The 21,098-nt window shown below is 41.3% G+C and overlaps 1 protein-coding gene across 6 annotated transcripts in view; it reads right to left on the reverse strand.

The window, feature by feature from the left end:
* The window catches only part of LOC131855790 (magnesium/proton exchanger-like), a 209,879-nt gene that overhangs the window by 51,392 nt on the left and 137,389 nt on the right, over window positions 1-21,098 (reverse strand). For 2 of the 6 annotated variants that reach the window (XM_059209369.1, XM_059209371.1), the window contains exons 4-5: window positions 7,759-7,816; window positions 7,292-7,449 (exon numbers count right to left, since the gene is read on the reverse strand). In XM_059209369.1, coding sequence (XP_059065352.1) covers window positions 7,292-7,449; window positions 7,759-7,816 — 216 coding nt within the window. Of the gene's footprint in view, window positions 1-7,042; window positions 7,138-7,291; window positions 7,450-7,697; window positions 7,817-21,098 lie in introns of those variants that run through there. The other 4 variants (XM_059209368.1, XM_059209367.1, XM_059209366.1 and 1 more) reach the window with 3 other exon arrangements.

A 21,098-nucleotide genomic window follows, 5' to 3' on the forward strand; every position in this document is an offset into this window, starting at 1 on the left:
AGCGCACTGTTCACGGCACTGTTCATGCGCACTGTTCACGGCACTGTAGCGCACTGTTCACGGCACTGTTCATGCGCACTATTCACAGCACTGTAGCGCACTGTTCATGGCACTGTAGCGCACTGTAGTCTCTTTCAATCTGCAAACAAACTCTGAAATAAACCCTCCAATCAGCTCAATATTGACTTCTGAATGAAGCCAATTCTCACAAGCATAATCAGATGATATTGCACACCCTCTATATGCTGTTACAATGAAAAAGCCACGCTCTCCAATGCCGACAAGCCTTGAATCTTGCAGAAACCCTTGGTATTCTACACTTCAATGCTCCAGAAAAACTTCAATCAAAAACTCCAATCACATAATCAATCCCTCTTCTCTTCTTTTCAAAAGCCTTATATATATTTTCCATGAAGGTTCGATTTTCTCCAATAAGGCATTAAATCAATTAATGATATTAAATGACATTTAATGATATAATATTTTCACTTTGTCATTTAATATTTCACCTTGGTAAAAGAGCCACAATTAATTAATTAAATGGTCCCCCTTAATGATACTTGGACCCTTACTTAAGTTATAATATAAAATTATATTATAACTTAATAATATAAGCTCAAAACATTAATGTTTATTTAAACTAAATAAACATTAATATGTCCATTAATACTCAACATTTTTAAACGCCGTCTGAGCTGGGAGCTGACATGATGAAGCTGCATATGACCATACCCCTTTACTAAATATAGAAGGGGTCCATCTCTAACATCTCAAACTTACTATAAATAGTAAGTATAGCAAATGAAGTCCAAATGATACCAAATGAAAGCCAGATCGAAACACACTGAACTCTGGAGCTGATACAAGCCTCGGGAGACCCTCTATCCATACTCATTAGCCTAAGAGGGTCAGAATGATAGGCTAATCACCAAAAAACCATGTCTGCTAAAATGGGGACATTACATTGGGCCTTTAGATTCGTAAAAATAAATCCACATTAGATTCACTTTTTGTTCCACGCACGACTCCGGGTGCCCAACCATCGCTTGAGAGCATGCGTTGGAATGAGGAGGGAATCATGCTACGAAAAATGCAATTGGAGATTTTTGGTTCTAAAACACCGCTCCATTTCATGCAGCGAGGTATTGATTATTATTATGAATACTATGTCTTGATTTTTTTTCTTTTAAGAAATTAAGAGTATGCCACATTGATTACTTTAATTTTTAATGTTACAAGTAAAACATAATAGTTAATAGTAAATACTTATTCTGTTTATTTAATTTCTTTTAGGTCTACAAGGATTGTGAAGCCTTTGTGAAGAACAAGGATATTAGGAAGTTTGTAGACCACTTCCAGTGCATTAAACATGTCAAGACGAATGTGAAATGACATGATATGAAGGTGGTTTGGGTCTATGCTTTCCTATTGGTGTTTTGTTTTTTGAGTGCATATAGCCTAGTGTGAGTAAGGGCTATAGGTAGAGGTATGTTATCTAACATTGAGTGGTGTCCACCATTGGTGTTATGAGTCTATTGTGAGGTTGAAGTGTGGAAGTAAGTCTCTTGTTGATTGATCAATTGGAGCAAGTTGAGTGAGTGTGTTGAGGTTGGGAATCCTACCTAGTTTCCCTATGGCTCTGCATCATCTTGTATCCTCAAATATGTGAATTTTGGAAATTGAGTATACCAACATCCATACTTCTTTATCAAGTTCATCAACTCCTTGGATAATCTGATATGAGTGCCTCTTTGCAATCTTCTCACAATGTGCATGGTGAATACATCATTCACCCTTCTGAAATCAGCAACACTATTTCTTAATTGCAACTGTGGATATGCATCGTATGAGAGCATTTGTCCTTCTACTGGTCCAATAGGTTCTCTAGCGTTTAAACCTTTATATTTTCCATACCTTGCCAAATGTATACCAAGTATGAGGTCATATAAAATGTCTTAGATTGCTCAACATTCTTCAATTGCTCATGTAGATTATCACTGACTATCTTAGCCCAATTGATTATGTTGGCACCTTAATTCTTCTATGTAATACCACATCCAAGAATTGTAGGAGGCTAATTGTGGAGATCCCATGGCCCTGTTCAACATCATTACAAGCTCAGCTATTCCTTCCTTGAAATCCGATTTGAGGAGCATTTTCTTGGGTACTCTCTTGGTACTACTCCATGGTTCTATGACCCAATTCTTGTTGAGAATATCATTGCACACATCGGGTTTGCTTTGATATAGTGCTTGTGCATCATCCTTGCTCTTGTAGATTAACTTGTCATATGTTGGTATATTGAATACTTCGGTTATAGATAGCTTGGTGAGGTATGCTATCTTGCTCCCGTTCAATCCTATTATAACTCTCCTCTCCGAGTCATAATGTTTTGCACATTCTAGGACCTATTCACTACATCGCACTGCTGGTGGGAAACATGCAATGTGAGCTATGCCATTCCTTGTGAGATTCTTCGCCATCTTTGAGGTGGTGTATTTGCCTTTTCCAAACACTCGGTCTCGAAAGTCCTCCATATCAGTGTGTCCAAAGTTGGTGTCGCCAATCTTTTACCATTTGGAGGTAAGCTTGATTTTAAAGAGTGTATCTTTGAATTCGTTCTTCATGTGGACCTGCCTCTTGTTTCCTCATGCCTTTGCTTCAGTCATTGACCTGCAAACAATATCAGTTTGTTACCAAATAGATATGACTCTTAAAGTTTTGAGGGATGAACTATGATGGATAAGAAGGCTTTTGATATTCGATCTGAGTAACACCCTATCTTACCTTCGCTTAAGCAAACAAAACTTTGACAAAACTTGAAAGTTACAGCCTTATGACAAAATCAGACCTGAAAATAATAAAATGAGTATAAATTTTCAATCCTTTTATAGTAATCTGTCAAAACCCTAGGGTTTGTTATGGTGGCCAATGATGAACCACCAAATGTGAAGGTCTTATTTGACCTTATTTTACCTTATATATACAGATATGGGGGTTAATTATACACAGGTTTTGATCGTAAAATGTCTTCAAAATGACTCCTTGTGAATGTGTTTGATCAATGAAACGATCAAACCTTTATCCAATATCACCAATATAGATAACTTTGCGCATCAAACTTGCTATCAAAATCGCAGATTGTGGATGAGTTTGTCCTTCAAAATCGTGATCTCAGGGATGAAGATCTGAATGTGGATCTTAAAATTGATCTCTTCTTTCTTGCAACTAAGTGTGTGATCAATGAAATGATCAACTTCGCAATCACAATCACTGCTGTACATGAATTCGCTCCTCTCACAATGTGTAATGATTCAAATTCATCTTGAAAATCTGAACATTGATCTTTGAATCGGTGTTTTCTTCACAATTGCTGATGTAGAGAAAGTCCGTGTTGCTAATGAAGAGAAATTCACCCTTACAAATCTGTATGTTTTCTCTTGTGGTTCGCTGTCTTTAAATTGCAGAGCAGATTGTAATTGTTTGTTTTGATTGATGCTTTAGAATGAAGGTCACCACTCTTCTTATATAGGTGTTTGGGGTTGAAGGGTGTGTCTTTTCATCTAGGCCAACTTACCTCATTGTGAAAAAGAAATTTTTTATTGCTCTTTGAAGGCCGACTTTGCATTACTAAAAACTTTTTAACTTTTTTGATCTTTCAACTTTGGCGGCTTTCTAAGACTTTATTGCAATATTTTCACAAATCGGAATTTCAATCAATCATGGCAACCAAGTCGGAAATTAAAGGGGTCATTGCATGCTTTGCTCAAGGCAGAAATCTGGATGGTCATTGCAACTTTATACTTGAGGCAGCATTTCAAGGCACCATTGCATGCAATAGTCAAGGTGGCATTTCAAGGGGTCATTACAAGTTAACTACCTTGGCGTAAATCTAGATGACCTTTGCAAGCAATTACCTTGGCAGAAATTTGAAGGGGCATTGCAATTTGATCTTCAAGTCGGATTTTTAGGAGACCATTGCATATTTTGCTAAAAGCGGCCTTTAAAGGTACCATTGCAACTTAGCCATTGAATCGGATTTTTACACCACCTTTGCAACTAGATATCAAATCGGATTTTAGGGGTGTCATCGCAAGTTTGCCATCAAGTCAGAATTTTGACTCCCCTTTGCAAGTGTTGACCTTAGCGAAGTTTTGCTTACACCTTTGCAATTCCAATACTTAGTCAAGTTTATGATTTACCTTTGCATTACATGTCTTGGGCGGCAAATTGGAGTAGCATTGCAAGTTTTGTTCTTAGGTGGCCCATTAAGTGAGCATTGCGCTGACCTTGGTTGATCCTCCTTCATCCTTGGTATACTTGATGAATGGTGTACCTTTCCTTGACTCCCTTGTGATTGATGAAGCTTCCCATCGATTTCACGGTCAAATCATTCCTTCTTCTCTGGTAGCTTCTCTCGCCTTGAAGTGTTTGTAAAACCTCTTTTTCACATCTTGTGATTTCTTCATGTGACAGAATGAGGTCCTTGAGGATGGCTAGCTCCATTGTTTGCAATTGTTGATCATTCGAAGTCCTTTCACCCTAGCAGGACCTTGGGTCCTCTCTCATGTATCTAAGGCGTCCTTAATGCAAATGAAGCTTGAAGACGTCCTTCTTGTCTTTGTCCATTCTTCCTCTATTCTAGTCTTCTTGATCTACAAAGAAAACAAAAGATGATTAAGTACATACGATATATTCATCCTAACATGATATTTCTCATTTCATATCATCAATAAGAAGACACTTAAAATCAATTTCACTCTGGATCCATCATGAGGTACCCTCATTCAAGGAGATTCGCTTCAGTCCCTCAGAGAGGTACAGGAGCGCAAATGGTAAATAAGGCTTAAGTTTTGATAAGGTTTCCACTTACCTTGCTTGTTTAAGTCATTTAAGCTTCAAATCATCTTAGGAAAAGACCTTGTGGGCAATTTGCTTGAAATTTGGGGCAAAGGACATGCTTTAGGAAAATTCACTCCTGTACCTTTGGAAGGTACATGAGCAAACTAGGAGATGTTCTTAGTTTTCTCACCTCTTTGATGAAAGCGCACTTAATCCATAAGATTTGTATGAAGCTTAAAATGTAGCAAATCTTAGGTTACCTTTAAGGAAGCTCTCAACTCAATTTCATCAGCAAAACACTCTCTTCAAGAAAATTTCGCTCCTGTACCCTTGGAAGGGACATGAGAAAATTTATTCCTTGGCTCAAATCAATCCTCATTTCCTTTCAAATCACCCTAAACTTGACTTTCCCATTCATTTCTCACCATGATCAAGTCAGATTGCTTCCATTATTGCTCAAAATGAGATTAGTTCGATGGCTTAAGTGAGGAATGAAGTCCTTTTAACAATTTCGCTCTTGTACCTTTGGAAGGAACATGAGTGAATTAGGAGCATTAGGCTTGGATTTGAATCAAACATTCACTTTTCACCCTTTCTCATGTTGCTATCACCTTGAATCATGCTCAGAAGTCACCTTTAGCTTTGCTTGCTTAAAATTTGGGGTCAAACATCTAGTCTTGACAAATTCGCTTGTGTACCTTTGGAAGGTACATGATCCCTAGTGAAATTCGCTCTTGTACCTTTGGAAGGGTCGGGAGCGAATTTGGCTTTTGAGTCAAATTTCTCACTTCTTTTCTCATCACCTTGTCTTAGACTTGACCTTTGATCCTTTTCTTACCATACTCAAGACAATTTGTTCTCACTATTGCTCAAAATGATATCCATTCAATGTTCTAGGCGAAGTATTAAGTCTTTCCAAGAAGTTCTCTCCTGTACCTTTGGAAGGGTCAGGAGCGAATTAGGAACTTGAAGCTTAAATTCTCAATTTGTCTTCCAAATTTCTAAGTCCAATCTTGTTCAAATTCATCTTTAAGGGCAAGTCCAAGTTAATTTCCTTCCAATCCATGCCTTAGAGTGAGGGTTTTGTCCAAAATAAGAGCCAAGAGGAGCCTTAGAAGAATTCACTCCTGAACCTTTGGAAGGGTCAGGAGTGAATTTGGTGTTCTCACTCAAATTCCTCATTGTTCATGATCAAAAGTTCATTTAAATTCATCTCCAAGTCATCACTTAAGTCAACTTCACCTTGGATGAGGGTTCAAAACAAGAGTTTGACTTGATTTAAGGGCAATAGAGAGGCTCCTAAGGATTTCGCTCTTGAACCTTTGGAAGGGTTAGGAGGGAATTTGACTTTTTCAATCCAATTGCCTTCATTTGCCTTCATCCTTCGTGAATCTACTCAATCTTTGCTTTATCTTATCAACTCAAACTCTAAAGGAGGTCCTTGACAACACTTGCTCTCACATCTTCATTCAAATCTTTGACTCTCTCTAACTCGATGGCATAGGTCTCACAGGCAAAGCCACACTAAGACTTACACCAAGGCCCCTGGCACGGTGCAATGAATCTTTCATTCTCTAATCAAGACTTAACCCTGATACCAATCCTAGGCCTGACCTAGAGGAAGCTTTCAAAAGAGACCCTGACCTGGGTCACTCACCGACTTACTCAAAACACAAGGGACCATCCTATCCTCATGAGCTCTCTGGCAACTCCTCAATGCAAAGATTAATAGTAAAGACCCTACGCTAAGAAAACCAACCCTAGAAAGCAAAAAGAAGGGGTACCCATTTGCAATGGAGCGATGTGTGAACACCTCACAACAACACTCTTCTTGTAATTGGCTACATCTGGTAGCTTTGTTATGATTAAAATCATGCATTTCAGACTATTGGAACAGTATCATTGCTTGATGTTTGTAATCTTCCATAAATATGATATTTTCGGTTAATATCAATGAAATCTGAAACTGTTCAACTAGAATTGTTATATTCCAAAAGCCTCTCATTTCATATGCACAGCAAATGAATCCTTCATTGTAGATGCATGCACTGTTTCAGTAAATGTCTGTGGGAAGGAAGTAGAAAATGAAAAAAATCAGCGTGGGATATTACATAGTCGGGTTTCCCTAATATATTTATGACTTTAAAGGCCCTTGAATTTGGTTTAGTAATTTGTTTGTCCCTTTATGGGTGAATTCAAATAGTACACATCAAAATTAGATAGAATAACCTCTTGAAACTCTACATGAATTGGTGTTGGTCTTGTAGCATATCCTTCCTAGTTGATTATACAAATCTGTGTCACATACAAAACAAAAATTTAACACTTCTTGCATTTCATTTGACATACCAGCACACGCAAAGAATATGTCTAAAATGCATGCAACAAGAAAATTTTGGATGCACATGATCTCAATTAGACTAGACATATGCTTTTGACATCTTCATACCAGGTTGTTCATTAGAATGAATTGAAAAGATATCAACACTACGATTCTGGGGTGCAAATTCAGATGGAGAATCAGAAGAATCTTCATGACTTCCTCCCTGTAAGCTACTGTATTTAGTCTCCGCTGGCACCCAGTCTTCTGGCCTATCTTCTCTTGGCCTGTAATAAAAAAGAACTGATCAATGTATCAATTTTTTTTAAAAAGTTGCTTGAAACTTCTGCTTTATATGATTAAGGGAATTTCAGTAATACTAAATCCTTTCTCACTCAGTAAGATCAAAGCACTTTCTCTTGTGGGCTATTGTGATTATGTTATTATATTCAAAAGAACATGGCCGTGATGCATAAATCAATCAATTCTTGGAAGTACTAGGGTAAAAGCTTCTTGTTAAATATTATATTCATACAATGGAATTGAGAAATAATGCCACCCTTTATCTTGTGCATATGCATGCAACAAGAGCATACCAAACTGCAATACAGTCAATACTGCTTCCCAAATAGTCACCACATTTGGAGTCCACACCTACAAAATTCCAAAGAGCCTTACTTTAGATTTACATATATCAAAAAGTTAAGAGTATTTGGACAAACCCTATGCAAGCAATTATGTAACCTATGGTGGCCATAGTTTCATCGTTCAAGAAACAATCTCCTAGTTAAAACAGATGTGTGTGTGTGTGTGTCGGAATCAGTGTTTCATATGCAGGAATATATTGGATAAATGTGAATCAGGGATTTACATGTAGGAACATATTAGAACCTTAGCAATTAAAACATCAATATCTTTCAGAAGGTTAGATTATTGTTGATAGATGAGAAATAAGCTCTTATATTTATTTCATATTTTTTCCTTATATGTTTCATTACTATATTACAATCAATTAACTTACTCTAGGATATTAGCATCATTAGCCACTGTATTTTTTGTTATATTATGTCTTCTCCTTTTAAATGCTCTGAATCTGATGTAGTAGAAAAATGAGAATTAATTTTAGAGGTAACAAGATATCAAAATCCTTCCCAGTTCCTCTTTATTTCTATACTATTTTATTACAACATCTTTGTTTACCTCACTGGGTAAACAGGAAGAATACAGAAATCGAACAGCAATGCACAATGCAAATACAAGAGAAGTACCAGAATAAGCTTGCCATTAATGTCACAGGATGTTCATATTATAATCTGTCGTCAATATTACATGTCCTCCAACACCTGGAGGTGGTACAATATATGACAGCCGAAGGGGTGCGACACAACCGTCGCGACTCCAACTACCTACCCGTCGGCTAACTAACTGACCGCCGTAACTCATTATTACCGACGACAACATAAACATAATATACCAACATAACATAATGATTATTCCCGTCAACATCATCCCCCCCAAGAAAAGAAGTCGACTCCGACGACTTAATACAAAATAGAGATGAACGGCAGGAACTACTGACGCCAGTCGGGCCCGGATCTTATACACTTGCTGCGTCCTCGCCTGAAAACCCTTTTCTGCTACCATCTGATGCTCAAGTGCGGATTTCACCAATATTGCTTCCTTTGCCATCACAGTCCTCCTGTGCCTATCCCAAACTTGTCTACAAAACACGTTTTTCAGTCTCAGCTTCCACCAACTGCTACTCAATTGATGTTGTCTCCCTAACCAATTTGTCCTCGATAGCCACCCGTGCTGCTCTCCCAGCATCCAACTCCTGGGTACGCTGAACTAAGTCTCACGCGACTAGTGCCTCCAACCTGGTGGTCAGCTCCTCCCGAGCCCTCTGTGCATCCACCAAGGCAACCTCACGTCCAGCCGAGACATACTCCGAGTTCCTCAAAGCGTACCAGTCATGCCTAGAGGTGGCCACAATCCATTGGCACAAATGCTAGGAGCCAACTCAAATCCTCCATCACACTCCCCAAAGGCTAAAAACTGAACTGAATAACTCCCTGGTGTCATACAACTGCGCGGACTTGCAATGCCTTCCGTCAAACTCTGTTTGTTCCCAACCTCCAAATCCGTCTCCCTCTATGGCTTATGGCTTCCCTGCCAATGCTTAGCTGCAGGCACAACACTTCCCGTGGTCTTCTGTAGCTCAAAATAAACTAGGGGTCTGGGGGCAACGCCCCCAGCGGGGTCGAGGGGCAGCGCCCCTCGCGGGGTTTGGGGCAGCGCCCCAGCGGGGTCGAGGGGCAGCGCCCCCGCCGCCAACACCAATTTACAACCTTCAGAACCCCACGAAAGTCCATGGCGCGCATCATTTCTGTGATATTTTATGATGTCAAAACCCTTCTTCTACACTCCAATATTTTCAGTGTCTAGGCTCCAGATGTCATCGAATCATTTTTCAATCCGTCGTCGTTTTTTTTTTTGTTTTTTTTTTTTAGGCACTGTAATGTCCCGCCATACCACCTCCAATCGTGTGGCTGCTTGGTCTACCTGTGGCGATCGTTTTGCCCTTACGTGGCTGTGTGGAATTGTGCGAAATCCCGCTCTCCCTAAGCGGCGGATCAATCTGTAAGAACCCTCGACCCCATCCATCCGCTTCACTCCCTGCGGTATCTCTTTGTTTCCTTCATGCGGCTTTATTTTCACGGCTTCTTCCACCGCACGGTGGCTACCTTCTTTCCCTTCGACTGCTTTTGTTTTCCCTTCGGTGGTGTGGGGTTCTTTTTTCTTTGGCTGCGTGTCCTGTTTTTCCCTTCGGTGCGTTTTATCTCCTTCGGCATGTGCGGTGATTGTCTTTCCCTTCGGTTCACGCGGCTTCCACCGCACGATGGGTTCCACCTTCGGTGGTACCACCGCACGGTGGGTTCCACCTTCGGTGGTGCCACTGCACGGTGGTATCCACTACGTGGGCACCGTACGGTGGTCTTTTTTTCCTTCGTTTTTTTTTTGTTTTTTTTTTGGGGGGGACCATACGGTCACTGTCGTACGACCGTGCGATTTTTTTCAAAATTTTTTTTTTTTTTTTTTCAAGTTGTCTAGAGAGTCTTCGGCTCGAGTCCCCTGTCTCTGGGATCGCTCTTCATCCTTCTCGGTTTTCCTCGCCCAAAAGTCTCCTGCTTTTGTCCTGTGCCTCTCGAGTCGCTTGCCTGGCCTCTCAGGTCCACTTCCATCCTCTCGAGTCCCCCTCCGGACTCCCGGGTGTCCTTCCGGCCTCTCGGGTCCCCTATGCGCCTCTCATGGTAGGGTTTCAATTTGAACCTATTGGTGGCAAGTTTATTTTCCATGGCCATCCGAAGACCTGGAACCACAAATTCTACAGGGACCATGGTCTCCTTCCCGTACATAAGAAGAAGAAGAAGAATAAGGATTTTGAAGACTGCGGTCTTCCACACAAGGTTCCAATTGTTGCCAACGCTCTTCAGATTATCTACGTCGCCAAGGTTTGGGGCGTCTCCCTTACAATATTCTTTGTATTCCGGCAGGTACACCTTTGTTGGTTGCTCTGGTTCCTCTACTTCTAGCCTGTAGCTTTGGAACATTTCGTAATCTTCCATCTGCCAGTGGAAGAGCCCGTTAAGTGAGCATCTCTCATCTTCAAAACATCCCTCCAATTCAAGCACCCCTTCACTGTTCGGCTCCATCGCGTTCTTGCCCTTACTTTCATTGGGACCCCCTTCCCCTTTATTAGAGTCCTCTGAGTCCGAGTCGGAAGAGGCGAGCTCTTTGCCAACATCTTGGGTGTGTAGGTCAATGGTATATTTCCGCCCTCCCTTCTCCATGGAAAGTGTATTTTTCTTCCAGTTGTGGTTTACCCTTGCGTTGATCAACCACGCTCTCCCCAGGATGGCGTCATAGCCTTTCTTCTTCGAGGGAATAACCACGAAATCTAACAAGAATGGTTGCGTACCAATCGTCACTTGTTGGGCCATCAACAGGCCGAGTGGCTTAATGCCGTGTTGGTCCGCTCCCACCAGGTTGAATGTGGGTGGCCACAGGGTGGGCTTCCCCAGCAGCTTCCATGTTTCTTCTGGTAGTACATTCACCCCAGATCCACCATCCACAATGGTGTCCTTCAGAATGGTCCCACGGATACCCATTTCTACCACAGCTGGGTGTCTACCACTGCTCACGGCTAGTAACATCGGGTCAGTCGAAGGGCTGACGGAAACCTCCACCTGTGGTGTACTCTTCGTAGCGGTGGCGGGAACCCCTACCTGTGGTGCACTCGACGATGCGGTGGCGGGAACCCCTACCTGTGGTGCACTCGACGATGCGGTGGCGGGAACCCCTACCTGTGGTGCACTCGACGCTACGGTGCTTTGCACATTGGTGAGGATGGCAGTCCTCAATTGTGGCATAGAGTCTAGAAGGTCTTTTACCTTTATCGGCACCTCCATCTGCAAGATTTGCCCAATGATGTTATTTTCCGCTTCCGTACGGGATGATGTACTCGCCACCTCGTTGTCCCGTCGTTCGGTCGTCATCTCACGTTCAATATTGGCCTTTGCCTCCCGTAATCTCTCCTTCTTCGTACGGGGGTCAGGATAAGTGGCTTTTTTCGTCTGGGCGCGGGTGATCGCCAGTACTTCTTTCTCACGAGTCTGCTCAGCCTTCTCAATGTTGAGGAGATTAACCCCTGCCTGCGGGCAATTTGCGTCCTCATGGTCGCCTGGCCCACACCAACGGCAGAGGTGCTGAGGGGTGGCTTCCTTCGTGCAATCACGGGCGAAGTGCCCCCACTGATTACAAACCCTACATTGGATAATTGGCCGGCCCTTGGTGTCATACTGGAGACGGCTTCTGTTATTGTTCGTATTGTTATTATTACCTCTTCCTCGCCTGTTGTTTCGATAGTCGCCAGACGAGGCGTTGTTGCTCGCAGGCTGGGACGTGTCGGCTGACGCAGATGGTTCTGTAAAGAGAACCTGTTGGTTACGGGTCCTCATATTGTACGGACACTCCTTGGTAAGGTGTCCGACAATCTGGCAAATATCACAAAATGCTTTTTTCGGACAAGACCCCTTGGTGTGTCCGTCGGTACAGCAGTCCGTGCACCATAACTCCCCTTCGTCGCCCTTGCTTGTGCTTCCTTTGGTTGCCTTTATCTCTCTCATCATTCGCTCCATATCTTTCTGGAGAGCCCGTACCTTCCGATTAGAGTCCTCATCACTGCTATCACTTTTGTCAGAAGAGGAATCATCCTCCGACGAGGATTTATTTTTCTTCTTCTTGGACGTCTTTTGTTCACTTTCTAAATCCATTGCCCTGTTATAGGCGTCGGAATATGAAGAAGGAGGTACTATCTTCATTTTTCGTCTAAGGGATTTCTTTAGACCTTCCACGAACCACTGTTTTTTCAGTCCGTCTGCCGGCTGGTTCTCCATCTTTCCTAGCAGCTCTTTGAGCCGCCGGCTGTAGGTTCGAACAGTCTCGTCCTTTCTCTGTTTCGTGCCATAGATTTCGGCTACGATCTCATTATCGTCTCTTAGGAGACGAAACTCTGCTTGAAATTCCTTCTTCAAGTCTGCCCATGTGCTAATTTTAGCCTTATCCGTATCCGAAAACCAGTCGATGGCTACGCCCCTCAGGGTTGCGGGAAACTGTGTTACCCACTCGTCCTCATCGGTAACACCATTCGCTCCCCAAATTGTTTCACAAGTGCGACAGTGGCGGACAGGGTCTTCTTTCCCATCCCCATGGAACTTTGGAAGTTTTTGTTTTTGTGCCATACCTTGCCTTTTTACTACTGGTGGCTGTTGTCCTACTCCGGATGGGTCAGATCCTATAAGGGGTGCTTGATCGCCGTGCCCCGGTGTCCCTCCGACACTCCTGGCAGCCCCGGTGTCTTCTCCCTCTTCTGCCTCCTCCCCACTCCTTGGAGTTTTCCTAGCCTCTGGTGTGTGTGGCAAGTCCATCAAATCCCTCAACTGAGTTTTGGTACACTCTATCCTACGGCGGGTTTCCGCAAGTAACTCCTCCCGACTCCGTGGGTGGCCACTGGCCTCACCGTCCCCTTCGGAGCTTTCCTCCTCTCTTCGCTTATACCTCTGTCGCCTTTCCGCTTGCTGTTCAAGGATCAAGGCACGTTGGGCTACTGCACGTTCATCTATATATTGTGGCTTATTTTTGTCTTTATTCAGTGTATTGGGCATTAATTCCCAGACCGCTTTCTATATACTTAATGACATAAAAAGTAGAACACTTTTATTCATTCATAATGTGGAAGACAAGTTTATGCCAACAATATGACATAATTATTACAATAAGTGTTCTTTTATTCCGTCCCGTATGGCTCACGGTTCAAATGCCCCTGACTTGGCGCCATCTCGTTCTGCTTCCCGTTCCTCGTACTGTTGCAAAATTTCTTGGCGTCGCTCCTCCCGGTCAATCTCCTCCAGGCGAGCTTGTTGTGCCAACGATGCTTGTGCTAGCAGTCGGGGGAGATGGTTCATCAACCGATTTACCTCCGGACTCACTTCCAACGCTGTCCACACGGCACTTGGTGGGACTTCCGCCTCCGCCGCCTCTCGTCGCACGTAGGTCTGAATGGCTACTTGGAGTAGAATTGAAAATTCTCTCGTCGTGGTGTCTTCTCCTACGTAAAGTTTTGTTTGGGCATCGTCGATCTCCGGGTTCACCTCACCAACGGGTAGGCCCATTGTGTCTGTGCGCCATCCGTGTCTTCCGTTCCGAGTTCGTCTAGGCAACGGCGCCAAATGTTTACCTCACTGGGTAAACAGGAAGAATACAGAAATCGAACAGCAATGCACAATGCAAATACAAGAGAAGTACCAGAATAAGCTTGCCATTAATGTCACAGGATGTTCATATTATAATCTGTCGTCAATATTACATGTCCTCCAACACCCGGAGGTGGTACAATATATGACAGCCGAAGGGGTGCGACACAACCGTCGCGACTCCAACTACCTACCCGTCGGCTAACTAACTGACCGCCGTAACTCATTATTACCGACGACAACATAAACATAATATACCAACATAACATAATGATTATTCCCGTCAACAATCTTGTCTAATATAACTATGTGTGCTGCCAATTCAGACGATTGGAAAAGTCACCTTTTGCTCTAGCTCATATATCTCATATGCCCATTACTTGAACAATTTACTCCCTCAAAAGGAGCATGACTTAGCATTGTCTTGAAAAGCTTATACATACACACTATATATAGAGTACCTAATGTTGGCATAGAAATTAATTTTAAAGTGGCAATGACTTCTACCTTCAACTAATTTGTCCCCATTATATAAACGGCTTGCCCAAAAGGTTAACAAACATAACATACCTTGTAAGCTGATGATCCAAAAGTGTAGGTGATAGGTTACAGATCATGGTGTGGCTAGACCCTTGGTTACTTTATGGTCATCCTCAAAACTACTAGACTAATTACCCCATCAGATATTTTTACTATTACCCCTAGCATTCATTCCTGGTTTACTCTAAACAATGTTTTGGTAAGCAGAATTCCTACAAACCTTTGAGAAAACCTCTAAGAATCTTTCCAAGGGCATTAATGGATCTAAAAACTATTGTATAGGGTGTCCATCCAATTGACAATTGCAAGAGGAAGGAGAGGGGTACAGGGAGTTTCAATACTAAACATCCTATTGAAAAGGTCATTCAATGTGCCATCCTAAATATACTAATAAAAAGTGAAAAAAAGTCAAAACAATCTTATGTTAACTGTTAAGGCCTAAGCTAGACGTATCTTCCAGGAATATCATGGATCCTTTCTCTTTGGGAATTATAAAGGCATTCCCAAACCTTATAATAGAAAAGGAGAGGTAGCATCCTTAATGTTGGAACTCCTTTGTGTTCTTCAAAAGTATTATAAATTTATTTTGTTAAAATGAGGTTGCCTATCTCATTATGAAAAAAATGTAATCTAGCAATTTATCTTGTTTTTGGGTGTAATGCCTATCACAATTCACTTTTTGTGTGTGTGATGTAAAATCTCCTACAGCTTTCTCTAGCATCTTGAGTATCATGAGTCTGTTAGATTTTCAGATTAGTTTTTGCATCCATTTTTGTTTCTATGGGTTTGCTTGCTTGCACTAGGTTTTGATGGTCACAATAATCTTTGGGGATGACAAAGGATGCCATTCTTCAGCCGTGACAAAATGCATGCACAGATTCTGATTGTTCTTGCATATTTCTTATAGGAAGCATGTCCCAATAGAACCTGCATTCATTTATCTAAGAAAAATGAGATAAATCTCCAAGAATACAAATCAAGCAAAGAAGTGGTATAAGAAAAAGAAGTGCAGAGAATACGGAGACTGATATTCAAAAAGAAGAAAACAAAGCTAACAAGAAATATTACTGCAATAACCATGACACAAGTGTGTATATGAATGACTTGTGTTTAAAGACTTCATCTGAAGTTTCAACAAAAGAGCAAGAAGCAAACATCTGTGAAAACCTTACCAGTCAGATTGAATAATGATAGGATTAAAGGAGAAAAAGCACATGAAAAGTTTTCCCTTGTGGACCCCACCCTAATCCTTAGTCTATGTGACAACACAAACTTTCTAAAAATTTATTTTCATGTGACAATGGAAATAGCAAAATCATTGGCAATTGTTATATTTCACTCGAGCAGCCAAAAGAAACTTAATTTTTAATAATTGGGTTAAGGATTGGGATTGTAAAATTTAAACATCCAAAGTCATCATATAAGGATATGGAGCAAACTAACTTTCTATCTGAATTCAAATCTACCATATGCAATTACATTGCAAAACGTAAAGTGTTTTGTGGAAAAATTGCATGCTACCAAACAAGAAGGAATCAAACTATTTCCTCTCTTGAAAGCAGATTGCTAATCTCCCCAAGGTCTCTAGGATGTTGGTTATCAGCTTTGCAACTTTTGTTTATAGGCTAAGTAAAATCTGTTTGAGGATCGGTACTTTTGTAGGAGGAACAGAAAAAAATAACCAAAATACAATTTAAACACACTAAACTGATTCCTACTATAACCATTGTTGGGAAAAGGTGTCCCAACCTTGCATTCCTAATGTTCAATTTAATATATTTTGTATGCAATTGCAATTTCATATTCTAGTGATTTTGTTTTCTTGTGGTGAATTGGTATCCCATTTGCAGGCCTACTAGACTTTGTCTTTTAGCATATTTCGCCCTCACATGAGGAGGGAGGCATCCCACTTTGAGGTGGCATGATTTGGCCATGTATTAGAGTCTTGTGGTGTGTGTAAGATCATCATGAAGAGAGCTAAATATGACAAATTATATGACGCGTAATATTATGTAAAAGGGAGTTTACATTGGAACCTTGACCAGCATTATAGTAGGTTGTTACACTTGTCATGGAGCATCTTTTTCAATGTTGAATGAGGACAAATTGGGGCGCCCAAGTTTGGGTGGCCAAATATGACAATCTATGTCAACGTAAGCAATGGGAGGAATATGCTAATAATAGCCAAACAATTGTAATAACCTAAATTACCCTAGAGAATCATCACCAAGAGAGGCATTAGATTTTTGGGCCCAAGTAAGTTGGGTGCTAGACCTCTCTTGGATTGCTAATGGTTTCCAAAACCATCTTATGGTTTCCAATTTGTTGATCCTCTATAAATGTGATGCTTGGAGTAGTAGTTTGTAATGTTGAGTTGCCAGTATTGTTATGCTGCCAGATTTACTCCAAATTTACATGTTGGTGAAATGTAATATCCCCTGCTTATATAGGACAAGAAATGCAAGGAATATTGTCAAACAATTCGCTGACAACCTGCTGTTCTGGTTTTCTGTCTGTATAACCTGCGTGTTATGCAGTCTGGACAGCCAGTATAACTTGCGTGTTATGCAGTTTTTACTTGACATATGACTCGTAAAAAACTTCAGACTTCTTTAAGAGTATTAATTTGTATTGTTCCTCGCTAATATAGGTGTGAAAATGATGGAATCCAATGCAAGAAATAATGTCAAACACTTCACATACAAAAACTCAGTTTGCTGGTCTGAGTTTTAGTCTCATATAATATTGTTTTGGTGACAGCATCAAAATAAACTGCCAATGATCCCCGCGATGTCTAGGCTTGAAGTATAATGCATGAATTACTTCTATTTAACCCTTCCAATGCATATACATGACTTTCAAAGGTGAAATGTACAGTTATAGCCAACAGACATAAAGACAAACACTTGGCATGCATACTGTTATCATTAGAGACATACCATCAAAATTGATCTGCAACTTATTTCATCTTTATTGTATGCACTCATCAAATACAATGGAACATAAAGATGCCTTGACTAATCATAATTCAATTGGATAGATAGGTTTGATTGGTCTGATTAAAGACATCTGCAACAACAATTTTCCCTATGGCTGATATACCATCAATGCACTGCACATACATAAAAAGAACCTGGTAGGAGATCGCCCAATGCTGAAAATGAAGAAGCAAGCAATATCCAATACAAATGCCCAGATACTATAGCGGCACTGTTCACGACCACTGTTCATGTCACCTTCAAACTTAGGAAAGCCTTCAAACCATGCTGGAAATGATGGTCTAGTCTGAGGAAAATGATTGGTCAAATACCCAGAAGGATTTGCCCCTTCTATCAAATGCCATGAACATAAATGTGAGTCTCATGTGGTCTGATCGACCTTCATGGCAGACCTGTATGTGCCTGAAATCTCCTCCAAATCTTCTCAAAATCACCTCCAATAGCTCCTCAAGAGTTCGCCTATCTTCTCCAAAAAGAGCAGATATAAACATGGCATCAATAGATCATAAGTTGAAGTCTTCTTCCCAAAATCGTTGAAGACACCTGATGCCAAAATGTCTTCAATATGAACCCAAACGAAACCGGCCCCTTGGCAACCAATGAATCTCAAATCAGATGACTAAAGTATCACCTCCTCAATGCAACCCCTCAAGAGATCTTTCACTCCCTCAGTTATGCTGTCAATGGGAGTTTTCGTTCCCAAAGACAAAGATCTGCAGAAAACCCTCGGCTCAACAAAACCAATCAATACAAATATCAAACAACTGATGCCCAACAATGAGGCTACCTCCTCTATTTATTATTTTCCCTCACGAGGTCGACCTCCTTCTAGAACAAATAAAATAATATTTAATTGAACTTCTAGAAGATTACTCTTAAATAATAATAATATTATTTAAGTGACTTTATTTAATTTGCACTTTAGATAATTAAAATATCATTATGAATATAAAGTGTAACACACGTGACATCATACGTGAGAATTTATTATCTCATGAAAAATCATATAAAATTAAAATGTGAAGCCATTAGTAACTGCCCAAGCGCCCCTCTTATCAAATCCTTGGCCTACGAGAGTCAAGTAATAGGCCAAACCCCTCTACGGACTGATCCTCATGAATATGGGGACATTACATGAAACTCCTACAATAGCTTGTCTAAAGCTCCACTCTTCATTTGCCCTTTTAGACCATGTTATTCTTCATTTATTCCTACCTCTGCTTTTCATAAAGTTCACCATTTATTCCAACACACTTTGATTTTTATAAGCACAGTGATGCCTATTTCTATTGAGGTGTTCAAAGATGCTTTTCTTCAAGGGATCCAATCTCTTCTTGGCCTTCAATGCTCTTTTATTAGATAAAACAACCACGCATAGTTTGAGCATATACTAGACCAACTATCGAAGGGATTTGATGGCAGCCTCACTGGTCACTTAACCAAATTCAATTTTTAAACACAAATTCAATCTATCCTTCTTATTGCAGGCAAATGGTTTGAACAAGAAACAGAGAATAGATTTACTTTAACCAAAATTAGGTACAATCAAATACTCTACAATTTCATACACATTCAGAGAGACAAGAAGAATTACAAATCCCAAACTCCACTATTGATTTATGACAAGAAATCTAACAATTGTCCACTGTTATGTTTTATCAATAACAAAGGTACGACAATCAATACATTGGCAACGTTCAACAATCGTCTTCCATAGTCCAGTGAATGTTCAAGTCATTCATTCCTTCGACCAATGTCTCCTCTACAATTAGCTTCTGTGGTTACACATTCACTGTCCAACCCTTCCTCCAACTATCTATCGCCTTCATATAGTTTACCAGTCACCTGGGGATTTCCAACTGTCAACCGTTCATCATCCCTTCAGTTCCTCTTAGGAACGTTCGACTTCCAACCCCAAACAACCGCCTATTTGTCAATGCCAACCAAACCGACAAGTAACATTGTTGGGTTCGGAGAGAATAACGACCAACAATGATTAAAGCCCCTTTCAAACCAATTCATGTCACTTGGGCGACAGGAGATAAGAAATTGCCTTACTTTTTGTTTTACAAGGCGATAGAAGTAACCGGAGACTTGAGATATGTTGCAACACAAAATAAAGAACACCCAACTCCAAACAAGAAAACAAAACCAAACAAAAACCGAAATAAAACCAAAAATTGCAAGTGCGGGATGCCCCTGCATCAGGATTGCATGAGTGGCTAATATTGCAAGCTCAACAAAATCGTGAGTCCCGCTCCCCATCAAGGTATAGACAATAGAGAAATATTGCAAAACCATTGATTCCCAAGGTGATACACATGGCAATATCTATCACATGGCTAGACCGACCTGCTGCCCAAACAAGCTTTTTCCTTCCAAAGGAGGTCCAACCTCATGCGGCACTGGCAAACCTTACTTGCGACTCCCATTGTGGACAAGCCCTTTCTTGTTCCCAAGCTACGCCTTCCATCTCAAGTGTCCAACACCTGACCATATTAACACACACCCCTGCGGAATAGAAGTGCATGCCAACCCTCTCATGGCTCTCCTTCATCCCAATGCTCCTAGCACTCCCTTCAAGTCCCTGACTCTACTCTAGTGTTGTCTTGTCGCATCGCCCTTGCACTCTTGGTACAAGCTTACAGGTCTCCCCCATGCCTTCGTCTTCTGAGTCCCTCATAAGACCTTGACTACTAACACTGACCCCATCCAAAACCTCTTAAGTCCTCTGTCTCTAAGTTTGTACACTCCTTGAGCATGCCCAGTACTCCTAAAGCACTAGTGCCCCATGTTGGCCTCCCTCAGCTCGTCGGAATCCTCAAGCACCAAACATTCCTCATGGGACAACTAGACTCCTTGAGCTAGCTTCATGTTCATCCGTCTGAGCTCTGACTGCATTGGGCCCCTGGCCTATGTCTACATAGCTTCGTTGGTGAACCCTGTTCCATGTACATCCTGTGCACACTAACCAACACCATGCAAACACCTCGTCTAAGCTCCTCTGACTCACATATCAACTTGCACTCCTACTTGGGCTCCATGATCCAACCCAATATCATCCCAATATCATTGGTCGCTAAACTCTCCTTCAACTTGACTATGCTCCCGAAACAACTCGCCTATGGACCATGTCCCCATTTCGGTCATGAAACCCATCCATCTTTGTCACCTTATTGGACTCGCCTCATGGCTCAACTCAACCTGAGCACACTTTCGGAACCCTGTCCCTACTGCCACATTCAACCGCCACTCCAGGCCCTTGAGATCCCGGACCTCAATGCAAATCTAACTCCAAGTAACCTAGGTGCATGCCCGGCACATCACCCCACTTGTTCCACCAAACACATGGACATCTAGCTCAGCAACTCAACCCACATAGCTCGCCTAGCTCTCAAGCTCCAACATTCCGACATAGATAGCCCATTGTGCTGTAATATCCCTTGCTTATATATGGTGGAAAATGAAGAATTCACACTCAAGGAATATTGTCAAACAATTAACATGCACACTGAAACTATCGAATACTGATTGTAATTCATAAAGGAAACAAATAACAACCTAAACATGAAGGAAACACCTCCA

The sequence above is a fragment of the Cryptomeria japonica genome, chromosome 7, assembly GCF_030272615.1.
Source record: "Cryptomeria japonica chromosome 7, Sugi_1.0, whole genome shotgun sequence".
NCBI lineage: Eukaryota > Viridiplantae > Streptophyta > Pinopsida > Cupressales > Cupressaceae > Cryptomeria > Cryptomeria japonica.